The sequence below is a fragment of the Stigmatopora argus genome, chromosome 3, assembly GCF_051989625.1.
Source record: "Stigmatopora argus isolate UIUO_Sarg chromosome 3, RoL_Sarg_1.0, whole genome shotgun sequence".
NCBI classification, from domain to species: domain Eukaryota; kingdom Metazoa; phylum Chordata; class Actinopteri; order Syngnathiformes; family Syngnathidae; genus Stigmatopora; species Stigmatopora argus.
Genome location: NC_135389.1, coordinates 18,010,200 through 18,025,938, shown reverse-complemented (window position 1 = coordinate 18,025,938; position 15,739 = coordinate 18,010,200). Strand labels below are relative to the sequence as shown.

Sequence of the window (15,739 nt, the reverse complement as noted above, 5' to 3'; positions counted from 1 at the left end):
TGCCATAGGGACCATTTGGATCTTTATTTTTAATACCACCACTACATTGCCTTTAGAGGGCAGTGTTTCTCCCCCCAAAAAAAACTTCAGGATAAGGCAAAGCTGCATCTTGATTTATGTTAACTTAATGATGTCTCACTTTAAGGTGTCCATGACTAAGCATTAACATATTACTGTGTTTGTGTTCAGTTTAATTTTATTCACCACTTAGCTGCCATTGACTGTGATAGACGTCCAAACCATTTAACAGTGAATGACATCCATTAGTTATGAACTAGATGACTTTTAATTTAGTGTTATGGAGCCACATGATTGGATTCTGTCACCGGCAAAGAAAGTTAATAACATAAATGGTAGCCTATGAATTAAGGTGGTTTAAAAGTAAAAGTAACATGAAAAGAACATTAGGCTGATTTGCATTTTTGTGTTTCCAGTTGAATGAATTGTATTAGTGTTTGCTTTTCATAGAGTGCAATTTATGTAGTGAAAAAATAATTTGGGGATTTTGGGGCCTGAAATGGATTCATTCCATGAATTATAGTTAAGAATGTAACATTTCGGTCTACTACAATGTTGGGCTTGTGCTACTTTTCGTCATCCTAAAGCATTTTGAATTATGTTAAGACACCTTGGACAATTTTGAAATTGTTTAAAAAAACCTATTAAGCACGACGATCCAATGCAACGCCGTGAACTGCTTATCATGATTCTCATTTGTCAGTTCTCTCCGATTATAGAAGGGATCCATGGCTAAAAACCCCATGGAATTCAAATTCAATGAGTTTCTGAAATGAGTCTCACACCTATTATTCAGGATCGACTAACAGACACTTTTCCCTGTTAATCAGAAAAAAAGTCATGAATATCTCCTTGGTTAGCCTGTCTTGACTTTTTCCCCGCTATTGTGTCCGTGCATGTCTGAGCCCCCCTTCGGAAGCGACAGCTCTCTGGGGGAAGAAAGAAGAAGAAAAAAAGTGAGCCTGAAAAGGTATCTTAGCAGAATTTGGAGAGCAAATGATATGAATGCAACAGTGTTTGGTGAGAGACAAAGCGGAAAAAAGAAAGGGAGGAGGGTGAGAGGACATGGGAGATGGTGTGTGGTTGCCAGGCAACAATTGATAACCAAGTCCCTCAGCTTCCTGCCACCCTCTCCCCCTCTAGGGTTGCATTACACACGCACGGTGGATTTCACTCTCATCGAAATGATGTTCGTCTAATTAAAAAAAAAAGTCATCCCAAAATTGTAGCTTTGGTTATATGGTCCGAGTCCATGGATAATTTAGTAGGAAATGCCAATGTATGAAAAGAAATGGTCATTTGGCACATTGAATGAAAACAGATGCAGGCCAAAAAAAAAAAAAGCAAACCGCCTGTTAACTATTACTCAGGTTTTGTTTTAGCTAACATGTCTACACAGTTTGAAACAACTGATGAGAATGCACATGTCGTTTAAAAGGAAGCAAGCACACGACTTGACTTTCAAAATAAATGAATGTTTTGACAACGTGCAAAATGCTAAGATTATTTATGTTGTGAAATTAATCATCATGGTAAGTTAAAATGGCGAGCCAAAAATGAAAACAGTTTTTTTTTTCATGGAAATTGCTGGAAAAAAACATTGCTTGATTTATTTTTAAACATTTCAGTAAAATATGAAAGATTTGTAGTATTTGGCAGCTCTGCAGATATAAACTTGATATGTAAGCTGTTTTTACAGATTGAATTTTATAAGTAAATCAAAAAAGGTGATCTGATTTCAGGCAGTTTGCAAATTCTAAATGTCAACATGTAGTCTTGGCTTTCTCCCTTTGTGTGTGATTACCCATTGATTTCACCTGTTGTAATCTGCCCTCTTTGCCAATCCTGTTCCTCAGTGTCTCATCAACAATTGCCGCCTCCCCTTGTCAGATGGTCTGTGTTTATCTCTGATCGTGTCCTGGATTGTGTCGCCGTGTCTCCTTTGTATGTATTTCCCACAGTAAGTTTGAATTTGTTTTTGCTCTTTTAGTTATAACATTGTGGTTTTAGCTGGGTATCATAGGAAAGGTTTTTTTTTTGCTTTGTTTTGAAGTTAGTTGAGTATTAAAGAATCCTCAGTCCTCCCCACCCTTGTGTCCATGTTTTGCAACCATCTCAGATTATAGCCATCTAGCTGAGATCATTCTCTAAAGTTAGCAGCAATTTCTGGTTCCTGTAACAGAAAGACATTCCCAAAACATAACCAATCATTTTTTGTGATCTCATCTTGCTAATACAGAAACACAGATAAAGTAAACAGGATTTTTTAGCAATGTGACAATGGAACTTTTTTTTTTTTTTTTTTTTACATTTGACTAAGTAATGCTAGGGCGACCTGGTGGAGCGAGTGGGCCTCACAGCTCTGGGGTCCTGGGTTCAAGTCCAGGTCGGTCTACCTGTGTGGAGTTTGCATGTTCTCTCCAGGCCTGTGTGGGTTTCCTCCGGGTACTCCGGTTTCCTCCCACATTCCAAAAAAACACATAGTAGCCCCGTAGACAGCTGGGATTGGCTCCAGCACCCCCCCGACCCTAATGATGATAAAGCGGTTCAGAAAATGAGATGAGATGAAATGAGAGATGAGAACTAGTGCTATTGGCTATTTAAAGAGTATTGAGAATTGTATTGAGTATTTTTGGGGGTATTATTGATATTAAATTGAACCTTTTTGTAGGTTTTAAGTGTGAAAATCCCTGTGGAATTTGGAAGGAGAATGACAGTTATTTACGCTTATTTACTTATCCCTAAACAGGTCATTTTCTGAGCCTGTTATGCATAATTCATGCGACGTTGATTTAGCCGCAGTCTTTCATTTGAAAAAGAGGGATTTAAATTGGCACCAGGTGTGAATTTATGCAAGTCTACGTCTCTATGCACCCCAGTTGTACTGCGCCAAAATTCAGCCGGGACAGAGAATGAATGCTGTGGTACTAATAAGATTTCATGAATCGTGACTCTGGAGGTTTTCAACAATGTGGCAGTCATTTGCTTGGTAGATTTGAAGCGTGAAATCAATTCCTGAACAATGATTTTTCCCCTTGTGGTATTTATACATTTTCATCCTGTCACTCAAGCAACCAGCAATGTGTAGTATCAGATCATTTTGTTGAATTCTTTTTGTAATCGTGACTCGGATCTTATTGTACGTTTTACTAGCGGCTGAATTTGCTCGCAACCTTATTTTGTGCTGCACAACTGATTTGCAAAAAGTGTTTACTAAAATCTCTCAAGCCATAATGTATGTGTATGTATGATTATGACAATTAATTAACAACTCTATACTCAACCACTGACCCCCCTTCTCCCCCAAAGGTCAACAACCATACCAAAAACAGGATATTTGGGTGTACAACCAATATTAAATAATGAAATATTTCAATGTTGTTTACATACGACTGCATTTTAACAGAGGTTTTGGCTATGCTTCCACGTATTTGTGTGAAGAACATTGCCAGTTACTGGGCACTACCAAATACTGAATATACCGAATATTTTATTTAGATAGCGTTACCATTCATTCGTTTTCCATAACGCATGACATCGCAACAATCGAGGAGTAAGGGGGAATAATATGTGACTAGGAATTATGAGTTGAATTGTCAATGCAGCAATACCTTGAGATACGAGCTTAATCTGTTTCGGGAGCTCGTATGTCAATTCACTTGTATTTCAAATCAATTTTCCCATTTAAAATAACTAAATATAAATGACTTGGGTACTCCAGTTTCCTTCCACATTCTCATATGTTGGGACACTCGTATGTCAAGTTATTATGGAATTATGGGCCCTAGAATACTTCCTTTTATCATCTTCCCACAGATTACTAAAAGGTGGGTATGCTGGCTTTGAGATTTTTTTTTTTTACCTGGCCCCCGAGGGTCTCCTTCGGAAATAGATTGGACGAAGGATGGGATTTTTGGTGGAAAGAGAGAAATTGGTAAGGCAAGTTTAGAAAGGGGCAGAGCCTGGTCGACAAAGTGAGAAATCAGTAGAGATGGGGAGATGCTGATGGGGAGAAGTAAGGATGAATGGAGAGGTTGGGGGGAAGGGTAGGGGGGCTGGGGTTTATTGTTAGAGAGAGAGATAGAGAGAGAGAAGCACAGAGGGAGGGAGAGCGAGATAGAGGGAGGGAGAAATGGTCATCCGTGTGTGGGAGGAGCCCCGTTGCTACCTGTCCTGTCCAAGCCGTCTGTTGTCTCTCTGATCAGATTAGAAGCGTCAAAGCTTTCCAGCAACGAGAGCTGACGGACGGAGCGTCTTTTCGCTCATTCATCGGCGGCGGGGACGGGGACGAGGACGGGGAGCGACGCGTTGGAAAGCCCCCCTCCCGCCCTCAGACCTCCCACATTTCGCCGATGGATACCTGCAGGGCGCACGCCAGGGTGCTCCTGGTCCCGCTCCTCCTCCTCTTTCTCCTCGGCGGCACTCGGGCTTCTCAGTTCCCCTCCCAGCTCTTGTAAGTCTTTAATCCAATTCACTTCCTTCTTCTTCTTCTTTTGCGAACGTGCTCTCGATTTGTTTTCATGATGCGCTCGCGAGGCGTGGGTTGTCTGTCTGGACGATCAATATGCGCGCGTGGGCTCGTGGGATGTCAAATGCCCACCGTGGGTGGATGTCATTGTCACTAGATAGTCATCTTCATTTCATTTTTTATTTTTATTTTTTTAAACTTGTTTGTCCTGCATCTCAACTCGATAAGCACAGATTCTATAGGAGATTCAGGAAAATATTCTATACTTTTATAATGTATGTATAATTCCTTTGTATTCCATTATTAGTCAGCTTCTTTTTGTAGGAATACATCCAATACTATTATTAATCTCAAAAATACTGCTAAGAAACTGAATATTAGTAACAATTTATATTTTATATTTGCTCTAGTGCTAGTTTAACCATGATTATTCCTCTCATTTTTAAGCACATTCCATAAATATTTTTAAATATATATATATATTTACAATAAATTGATAGTAATTGTAAAAATGACAGCCAATAAAATTATTAAATTAACTCACCATTTGGATTATATTACATTGTGAGTAAATACTACTGTTTGCGAAATGTTATTAATGACAGAACCTGCCATTGACAATAATGGACGTCTCAATTCATTTAAACGGAGAGGATTGGCGACGAATGCTCCTCTTTTAGTGCCATTGATGGAGCTTCACGTCCAACAGAGGGGCAAATTAACATTAGATTGGACGTCCCTTTCCGTCATTGGCAGCCAATGTGTTAATAATATCTGAACAGTTTACTCATCTTCAAACTGTGTATAATTAGTGACAAAGTCCACTAGACGATTTTCATGGATGCCCTGATAGTTGTGATTATAGTCATATTTTATTAGATTGAAATGACAAAAAAAAACTTGAATTTTCCGACAATTGTGAATCACATGACTGCTACCATATGTTCTCGTGTCAATTTCTGCTTTGAGTAGACGCTCCTGTCTCATTTAAATGAGTTAAAGTCCCCCCATCGACTGCAAAGTGTAATAAATGGCGAATCGTTTTTGGAGCCAAAAACGAGTGCTGTTCAATTGTCAATTTAGCGAGATTTCCGTTTCCTAGAAAACACAACGCAACCAATCGAGGAATCTAATCTGGCGTTCTTAGAGACTTTTGGGAGATTCCCTCCGAGCTGTAAGGCAGAGCTATTTACTTGTATTTCGCATTCTGGTCGTGTTTCAATGTTGTCAGGATTTTGGAGCTCTTCCTTCAAGACTTTCAGACTCTTGTGTTCCCTGCCAGCTGCAATCAGAGATATTTACCCACATTTTTTTACCAGCAAACTACTGCCTGCGCAGTCCAAAAAAAAACAGTTTTGCTACACTGACAATGTTCTTTTACAGTAAAACCATTTTAATGAGAAATTTAAGGATGCATGCTCTTGTTTATGAAAAAACAAAATCCGAAGATTTTTTAATTAATCCTTAATTGGTCAGTAAATTGTGATCGGCACACCCATAATTTTCACTCCCCTCACAAGATTGCAAGTATCTGTTAATAATCATATCCAGATTTTTCCATGTCCCCCATCCATTTATTATCATGATGATGAGACAGCGGCAAGCTACACACCCGCCCTTCTTTGTTCGCATCGCTAGATGAGATGCAAATGGATCATTTAGCCACACAAGAGATGACGCAAAAGAAATTAAAATGAGGTGCCGGCAAGCCTCAGCTCACCCATCATTAGATTTACCTTGAAGGAATGCATGAGGGTGGGAGTACTGTAGAGGTTGAGCCAGCTCCTAATTGTGCTCGTAGCCCATGTGAATAACCTAGTTGTTTTGGAGCTATTCTTTAGATGAAGTGCGAGAATCAAAGGAAAACTACAAGCGCGAACTTATAAACTCAATGTAGCTCAAGTTGTACATCAGTAAGAATTTGAGATAAACTCGAATGGTGGAACTCACCCAAAATGTGAAGTGCGGACAGATAGGCGATGCAAAATTCTGACCATTTTTTTTGGGTGAGGCTATTTATGGTAGAGTTCAACACTGAGGGCCACATTCCATTGGCCGACTCATTATTTCCTTCCACGTGGCGCTGATTTTGCAACATCTGTCTCCTTCTTTTCTTGTGTTGTTTGCTCCCATTTGCTTTTTCCGCATTGGAAAAACAACGTCAACAATACGTCTGACCCACTTGCCTTTTATGTGCTGCTTTTGTACCAGAGCCTGGACTAATCAAAACGCAGCACGCCATGCAGAAAGAAAAACTGCTCAGCCCAGTTTAACAGGCGTTATATTCATACGGTTCATGCATATCCCAATACTTTTTTTCAAACAAATGCCCTCACAATTTCTACTCTTATCTAAAAAGCGATACAATGATCCAGGCTAGTAGCACATTACTAATCTTTTCTTTGGATCCATAATAATTCAACTTTCTGCTCCTGGTGTTCATTCCTGCAGGGGTTTCGTATACAAACGCCTAGCACAATGCTTACGTTGCTTCACAATAACACAGCCGTAACCTCATTGCTGAAAAATAGTGCGGCAAAGACATTTTTGAAGTCTAATTGCACTCTGTGCAAGTGGCAAATGTTTGTTAAGAGTTTATATTTGGATAAAGAAAGTTGGAGTTGGGATTAGGTTCCTAATTTTAAGTCTTTGTTCCAGTTAGTTTCTTGTAAAACTGCGTAAGGATACATAGAGCTGACCTGACATATTTTTTTCTTCTCTTTTTCAAGATAGACAGAGTCGTTTACCTTTTGTCAGTTTGGCATGAAGATGACAATTCTTACATTAAAAAAAAAAAAACAGTTTCAAATTATTGTGTCAAAATAATCATGAAATGCATCTAAGCACACATCCATAATGCAAACAACCATAATACAATAAACTCTGAGTAACAAGTATTTGAACCAAAACAGTGGAGCAACACATAACAGTCACACAACACACCCAGAATATATTCTTTATCCTCTCCTAGAAATTGTAATCTTACTGCAGCTCACTGAAACTTGATGACATTTTCATTCATTTGTTGGCAGTATACATTGGATGCCCTTAATAGCTCATTGGAGAGAAATACATGCCATTTCCCTTCTTTAGAAATATTAACGATGCAACACAAATCTTTTGCACTCCAAAAAACCCTCTTTCCACTTTGCATTAACATACAAACTGGGAATATGATTAACTGTGCTGCTCTCAAATGCTAATTCGACATCCGCAATTAGCACACTCGGGAGTATAGTAAAAGCGAACTACACAGGTAGGAAAAATGTTATAAAATCAGGTTACCCCAAATATATGCAATAGCTAGTATTTTTTCCCCGAACTGTACTTTAAAACCCTAAAACGTGAATAAAAAAAATGCTAGATTGCTTTGACATTTATACCTGCCAGCTTTACCTTTGATTGACACCTATGATTTTCATCTTTGGCCTTTATATATAGTAATGCAATAGGTTATTATACAGTAAAATAGTAACAGTTCATATAGTGTTAGCATTCCATAGTTTAAAAAATTGGACACTGTTGGCAGGTCCTTATTACATATCTATTCTTTTGACCAAATACTCTTCAATAAATTTTCTGAATGACTACTGTTACTTACATTTTCAATACATATTATTTTGAATTTTTTGGCTTTGGTTAACTTGCAGTTGCCACCCAGGTAACCCCATATCTTTCTTTCCCCGTCAGCATAATAGAAGAATTAGTGGGCATCTCACAATCTGCTGCGACTGCACATCTACTGTTTAGTACACGCTGTACTGTACATTTTTTTTGTTCATAATACAGCCCAGTCTGCCATGCTTTTCCATTTCCATCTGGCTTTAGGAATTAAGGGCAAAAAGCTGTTTTCTGCACTACTGTTTGTTTCCTATTTGTATATACACTGACGTCACGGCGAAAGGGTCCATTTGTCATGCACTTTGGACTTGATCTCCCTTCAGACCTCAGACTGGCCTTACTTATCCATTTTCCGTGTCTCTTACTCACATCGCCATCATTGTCACTGACGTCCAGCCCATTTGGTCCACTTCTCTTCCAATGACACGCTATTGAACGCCGGTGCTTTCCGTCAAAGGCACTGACCTGTTTGGCGACGCCTCGCCCGACGAATCTCTTGTTTGTTTTGATGTCTCGCAATCGAGCCGCTTGCCTCCGGGTGGGCGACGTGATTGACAGTTTAATAGACTTTCTCAACCTGACATCACTTTCCGGCTAGCAGATACTCAGATTACAGCGCTTGTAAACAAAGCCGTACATGTCATTTGCCCAACGGCCAGCGGTGCTGTAAACAGGCCAAATTGTTTGACCTGCATTTGATTTACGTGGGGTCAACAAAATGTTAACGGTGATGAAAAAACGGTCAGCCTGTGGTTAAATTCGATAAAACGAGAAAGGCAACCTAATCGTTCGCGAGAGATGAACAATGATTGACAACAATGTCACTAAGAAAATGGCTAAATCAATGTCAGAGAGTATATCGTGTCCCATGATCACAAGTTCTTGCACACAAATTAAATGATAGAATTAAAAAATGAAGTGTCAAGACTCATAAAGATCCAGAATTAGTGAAACTATCGTGACGGTTGGCGTGTGCATAGGTGAAACTAATGACATCAATGGAAAACCTTTTCTCGATGAATCGCTTGTTTGTTTTGATGTCTCGCCAATGCCTACGAGGGGCAACATGATTGATGGTTTAATTGCGTTGGTGGTGTCGCCTCTGAAGTGGCTTAACTCAGTCCCGTGTGTGTTTCTTTGGGTCTGCAGGATTAAAGAATGGGTTGATCAGATGCAGAAGGAGCTGGTCACTTTGGCAGACACGGCCACGGCTGGAAAAAGCCTCACCCAGGTAGGAACATACAAATGATGGATAGTAAGCATAAGATGGGAGGTTATTGCACACTAGTGAAATTGATTTGTGGTAGGCAATTAAACGGCCTTATACATGAAATTATTCAACGGGAAATGGCTTCATTAATTGCAGATCAGTTGAATTTTAGAGTTCATTTACATTCTTAGTGGTGGTTAGCACGTCTGCCTCACAGTTCCGAGATTAAGGGTTCGTTCCACAGTGGATTCTGACCTTCCTATGTGGAGTTTGCATGTTTCCCACGTCCCTGCACGGGTATTTTCCAGGTACTCCGGTTACCTGCCAGATCCCAAAAACATGCGTTTTTTTTATTTTAAAATAAATAAATTCAGATGTAGATCTTACTGGCATTGTTGTTTCATAGTGAAGATATTCAGAAAAATGGTAACTCTTAGATTTTTTTTTTTTTTTTTTTTTTATTGTTTAGACTTTGTTTTAGGATTTTCATTTTTTTTCTGAGTTTGCATCTTTTCAATTTAGAGTACAATGGAATTTTTGTAATAAAGTATAACGATCCCCAGAGTCAGTACAAAAAAATGGCTGAGTGTTAAGACCTACCGTATGCATGCATGTACATCTGTGTATGTATGTATATATGTGCTTATATATGTATGTGTATGTATGTAAATATGTGCTTATATATGTATGTGTATGTATGCATATATGTGCTTATATGTGTGTATGTATGTATGTATGTATGTATATATGTGAATGTACACGTGTGTGTGTATATATATATACATACACATATATACATACATACATATATATACATATATACATATATATACATATATACATATATATATATATATATATATATATATATATATATACATATATACATATATACATATATACATATATACATATATACATATATACATATATACATATATACATATACATATATACATATATATTTCAGCAACACGCTTATTTATTTATATATTTATTCATGTTTTTATTTATTAACTTACTTATTACCTATCTATTTATGTCTAAAATGCCTTTCCTATTTCTGCATCCTCACCCTCTTGCTACTGTGACAACGAAATTTCCCGAATACGGGATGAATAAAGTTATCCAATCCAATCCAAAATCTGTAGTAAAATTAAGACATGGATCAATAGATATATATATATAGAAGTTGGATTAATGGATGGTTAGTCCTTACTTAACTTGTGACTGTCTATCTTTCAAGACACTCAAGGACATTTTACGTGACAACTAAATTTGTCCTGTGAATGCAGCTACCATTTGTACGACTTCAACATTGTGTGAGTCTTTAAATATATTAAAAAAGGTTAGATTTTATAAATGCTCTTGATGTGTCTATAGATTTTCCAAAGAAACAAGCACCTGTACAGCGTGGAGCAGAATGACGCAGAGGAGCTCGTGGCTAGAGCCGCCAGGAACATCGAGCAGCTGCTCCGCAAGAGGTCTACGGCCTTGAAGGTAAGGACTGCGAACCCGGGACAAAGTGAGCATCTGTGCGGAGGTGTGTATTACTTGGGCCGGCGCTCGTTAACATTGTTAGCATTGATACTAACAAGGGCGAGAGTAGAGAAACGGCAGCTTCCTTGGACAATGAAACTGCTCCGTGGGGAGTTGATCAAAATGCCTGAAAAAGTTCTGTTCGGCTTTCGATTCAATTTTAATGACCATTTCCCGAATTTACACATTCATCCAGTTATATAGAAATGTAATACAAAATATTAAAAGTACCATAGTAAGCAATAAAACAATGTTTTAATTTAACAAAAATAGTCTAATGTGAGTTTCATTTCGTAGAATTAAATGTTCTTTACATTTGTTCTTTTGATGCCAAGTTTTATGGCAAATATTAGATGAAGATGCTATTTCCATCTTCTGAGGGGGATTTCACTGAGTCAATTTCACATTTGTTTTCATGACAATCCAAATTATAATTATTAAACGGCTCTCAGGCAATATCTCCACTCGAGTCGCTTAACGTCTTATTTCCAGTTTCTAGTCGTGCCATCTGGCTCCTAATTAACTAAATCATATGTTGAATTGTTTGGTTGGCTCAGCGTCCGCCGTCCTCAGGGACTCTCAATTGGAATGTTTTTTTGTTTCCTGTGATAAATAAGCGCCATTGTTTTCTCCGGGGAAGCCGCCGCACTTCTCCACGTTGGAACGATACACTCGCATTTGCCTCCAAATAAATCAACATTTTACTCAATTGCTACTAAAGTCTCACAGTAGGGAAGTGGAAACCAATCCAGACTGGCTAGTTAATTTTGTCTCCTGTTAACAATTTGGTTAGCAATCTTTGAAAAAAAATCTTTTGGCTTTTTGACCTAGTGACCTTGGACCTTTGCCCCCAAATTTAATCATCTCTGCACATTCTGCAAGTGTCAAATGAATCCCTCTGTTCATTTTTGAGTTATCTTGCACATAATCAGACAATAACTGCCTAATAAGAGAATTTGTCCCATTGAGCGCATCCCAAAATAATTTGGGAATATTTGTCTCCAAAGAACTCATTAAAATACATTTGGCAATAATGAATTAGTTGAGCTAATTAATTTCAGTAGCCCTTCGAAAAAAAACATTACTATGTGAAAGTGTAATGTTAATAATAGCATCATTATAGCTTAAAATTCGACTCAATGACCTTAAAAAGCAATGCCGCCATGTGAGCAGGAATTGAGCACGGTAATGAAAGTTCTGACCCTGAGGGATACCCTTTTTTCTTTTTTCCTCTCGCATAGAAGTGGTGCATGGAAAGATGTTCACCTGTGTTTTTTGCACGCGGAGGGCGCCCATAGCGCTCATCTCACGGCACCCCGGTGCCCGTTTAGAACATCGTCCTCGTTGTCTTATTAGCAATGCAGACAGAGTTGCTTCAAAAATGCGTCTGCTGCCAAGTGTCTCTCTCGTGTGTTTCAAGTAAGCAACGGGAACCAAATTGTTTTCGTGTGAGCGCAATGGATACGCGTGTTTAGTGCTGTAATGCAAATTTGGTCCATGTGCTTGTCATTTAACAGTCAGTTGTATCCTAGATCGACTTTATCCACTGACTTTCAAGGAAATGGCATCAAGCCGACTTTAGTATACCACAGTGGAAACTCCACTTGCGAAATGAAAGTCAATTTCGTAAGTAGAGGTACCACTGTATAATTTTGATTCCCATCGGTTATGGTTCAGATCTCTCGTCACCAAACATCAATCATCTCTTGTTTCTTATTACATCTTTGTCTCGTTCCAAGTTTGACCTCCAGGCATATTAATATTGCTCTCCGCGACCCCGAGGACACGCACAATTGGATGAATGAGGGAATGCTAGGCACGCGCAGTAATCAAACTCATCGCGAGGGCACCGAGCGAGTCCATTTTTCACCGAGACGTCCAGCCAATTCAGATGGAGCCCAAATTACAGAGATGGTGAAACCCAGCGGTCCCCAACCTTTTTCCTCACCGCGGACCGGTAAAGCTCTTTTTATTTTCTTGCGGACCAGCTAATGGGGAGTACGACATCTTAAGACAAAATTGTGTGGGGTTGCGGTCGGTGCACAAAAAACACCCACGACGGCAAAAAAACAATAAACAAGTCCCAAGCATAATAGCAATTATTTATTGTTATTATTGTACAGTGCCGTTCCGGGGGACTTTCCACGACAACGCACTCTTAACCGAACAAACAAATTTAAATTAACTTGGATTAATATATACAGACACACTCAAACATACATTTAATGTAACTTTACACAAAACTGAATTCTAATTTTGTTTTAATTTTTTTTACCTTTGTTCTGGCCGGATTAGTTGTTTGCCACGCCTCCACCCTCACGTTCGTTTTCGATGGGCTGTTTGCTGTTGTACGTATTCCCTTCAAAATATTCCAAAAATGATTCACACGGATGTCCTCACAATAGGATAACACACGACCACTTGCCAACGAGAAGTACTAGTCTTGAATTAGCGATCGCTCCGCCAACGGGAGCTAACAGGCTAGGGCGAAAACAGGAAATGCAATAGCCTACCCACGTATTGATTGTGTGTAATGACGTTTTATTCTGAGAAATGGTGCCATTGCCTATCGGCGTTGTGTGCACAAGTATACTTCATACCCAGAAATCCCTGTTTTTGCCCGCGCATGCGCGTTGTGCGTTTCCTGGTCGAAACTCGTCTGAATAAATCGTTCAGTGCTCGTAGATATCTGTAATACGCTAAAGAGATGCGGCAAAAAAAGACAGTGTGCTACAATGATAAACAGCCTCATGTCATGGCCACCTGGCTTGGTCGCATCTCAAAATTTTGATCGTATCGCGGCCGAACTATTCAATCGAAATTTTCGTCGTACCACGAGCTGATCCTAGGTCGAGGTACCACTGTAAATACTTTTCTCATTTCAAGTAGGGTGGTGAGATTGAAAACACTGATATTTTTTACTCTGACGGACCAGCACTAGGTGGCTCGCGGTCAGGGACCACTGGTGTAAGCGACCACTGGTGTAAGCGACTGACTGCGTGTGGTTACGTACGTGTACTTATGCCACCATAAATAAGGGTGTGGGAAGAGCGTTTCATGCATTATTAATGAACTCTCGGCTGCACACGCTGCTGGAAGAGAGAGCGCGGTATCAAAGGCTTGACCGGTTTTGCCTTGATATTCCGCAGACACGCGTGTTCATCCACGCCTGTCGTTGCCGCGTTGATCTTTTTTCACGTGGTAATGGACCCAAAAAGCTCAAAATGAAGTCAGAAGGGTGGGAAGGTATCTGTTATTCTTCAACATTAACCTAGCAATTTGTTTTTGAATAAGCATTGACATGAAAAAGGTATTTGAGTTTTTTTGTATTCAACTTGACAGGTATTCAAATTTGATCTATATTTTCTCCGATTTCTCACTATTTTTAAAGCAACTTTTTACAAATTTGGATTTTGTAAATTTTAAAAAGAAAAACAACAAAAATATTTATATATATACATATATTTATATTATGAATTAATAAGAAGGTCAAATTAAAATAATTGAGTTTCCCCTTTCCTTACTTGAAAACCACCAAAAAAGAAATACTCCTTGATTATTTTTCCCTTTTGTAAAAGAAAAAAAGAAAAACTAGAGAAATCTGGAGACTTCTACCTAAGGAGGCAAATTCAAAGCATGCAAAGTAAATTTGACATATTTTTATGGCCTTTGATGCTACACCTCGCTTCTACATAATTTTTAATAATTTTAATAGACCAAAATCTAACCCTTGTTTATCTTTTGGTAAGCATTTTTTTTTGCAAAACAAGATTGAATGTTTTTCTAGAATGTAAAAGTATTAAAAATTACAAAAGTACAAAGGCCAAACAACAAAACTACCAGACCATTTTCTAAAGGTTAATCTTCATAATAGTAGCATAGGTTAGATAAAGTTTAAAATAAAAAAACATGTTATATTTAATATCTCTTGGTTTGTAGTGATAAGTGATAAAATGATGAAACATTAGTTTTGCTTAGGCATGAATGCATCCAGTCCCGTTGACGATTGCCAATCGAAATGAGTTCATCACCTGTAGATGACCTGCCCACTTATCACCTGTAGATGCCCTGCCCACTTATCACCTGTAGATGCCCCGCCCACTTATCACCTGTAGATGTCCTGCCCACTTGAACTGGACCGTCTATCGCCGTCAATGGCAGCCACCAGTTCGAACAAGCATTAACCAATATTTCACAAGTTTTTTCAGTACAGTACCTTGACAAATGGCTCACTTATTTAACACTTTAAAACCACGCCATTAAACTGGTATTGCACGGAATTTTATTCCAGCTTTACTTAGCGTAAATCTCCACAACTATAAACCCAACTTAAAAAAGGTTTATAGGTAGCTCCTGCGCAATGGAAATAGTAAAAATCCAGCGCAAGATTGTGATGTGAAATAAATATAACATCGCATACATTTATTTATATTACATTCTACTCAGTACTCTATTTTTTATTTATTTTAACTATTTCCAAGTAGAGTGGTATATGCTCAGAGCACGTATAAACCCGAAGACGGGATGCTACTTGCGTTTATTGGCCTCAATGATGTATATAGAACAGCATATTGTTATATGTACGAAGGTGTGCTTGGGTTTTTTTATTTTATTTTTTATTACACACTGCAAGCAGACATAATACAAATCAAATAATGGATGGATGTTGTATACAAATGTATGGATATGATGCATTTGGAATTTCATTTTTGGTTTTATAACACCAATGTGTTTGCCCTGTTCTTTTTTTTTGAATGGTGTACACAAAATAAAGGGCTTATTTTTGTCGATTATGTTCAAGAAACGCCTGATTTAACAGAAAATCTTGAAGAGTATTTTTCCCAGCATTTTAGTACTGATTTAGGGCCCCTTTCAATAGTAAT

At 38.5% G+C, this 15,739-nt stretch overlaps 1 protein-coding gene across 2 annotated transcripts in view; it reads left to right on the top strand.

Moving 5' to 3' along the window:
- The first annotated feature begins 1,685 nt into the window (after window positions 1-1,685).
- Window positions 1,686-15,739, top strand: part of LOC144071893 (voltage-dependent calcium channel subunit alpha-2/delta-1) — a 69,001-nt gene continuing 54,947 nt past the window's right edge. The window contains exons 1-4 of one of the 2 annotated variants that reach the window (XM_077597388.1): window positions 1,686-1,978; window positions 4,224-4,471; window positions 9,257-9,338; window positions 10,701-10,817. In XM_077597388.1, the coding sequence (XP_077453514.1) occupies window positions 4,371-4,471; window positions 9,257-9,338; window positions 10,701-10,817 (300 nt within the window). In that variant the 5' untranslated portion in view covers window positions 1,686-1,978; window positions 4,224-4,370. The remainder of the gene's footprint in view (window positions 1,979-4,223; window positions 4,472-9,256; window positions 9,339-10,700; window positions 10,818-15,739) is intronic. The other variant, XM_077597389.1, reaches the window with a different exon arrangement.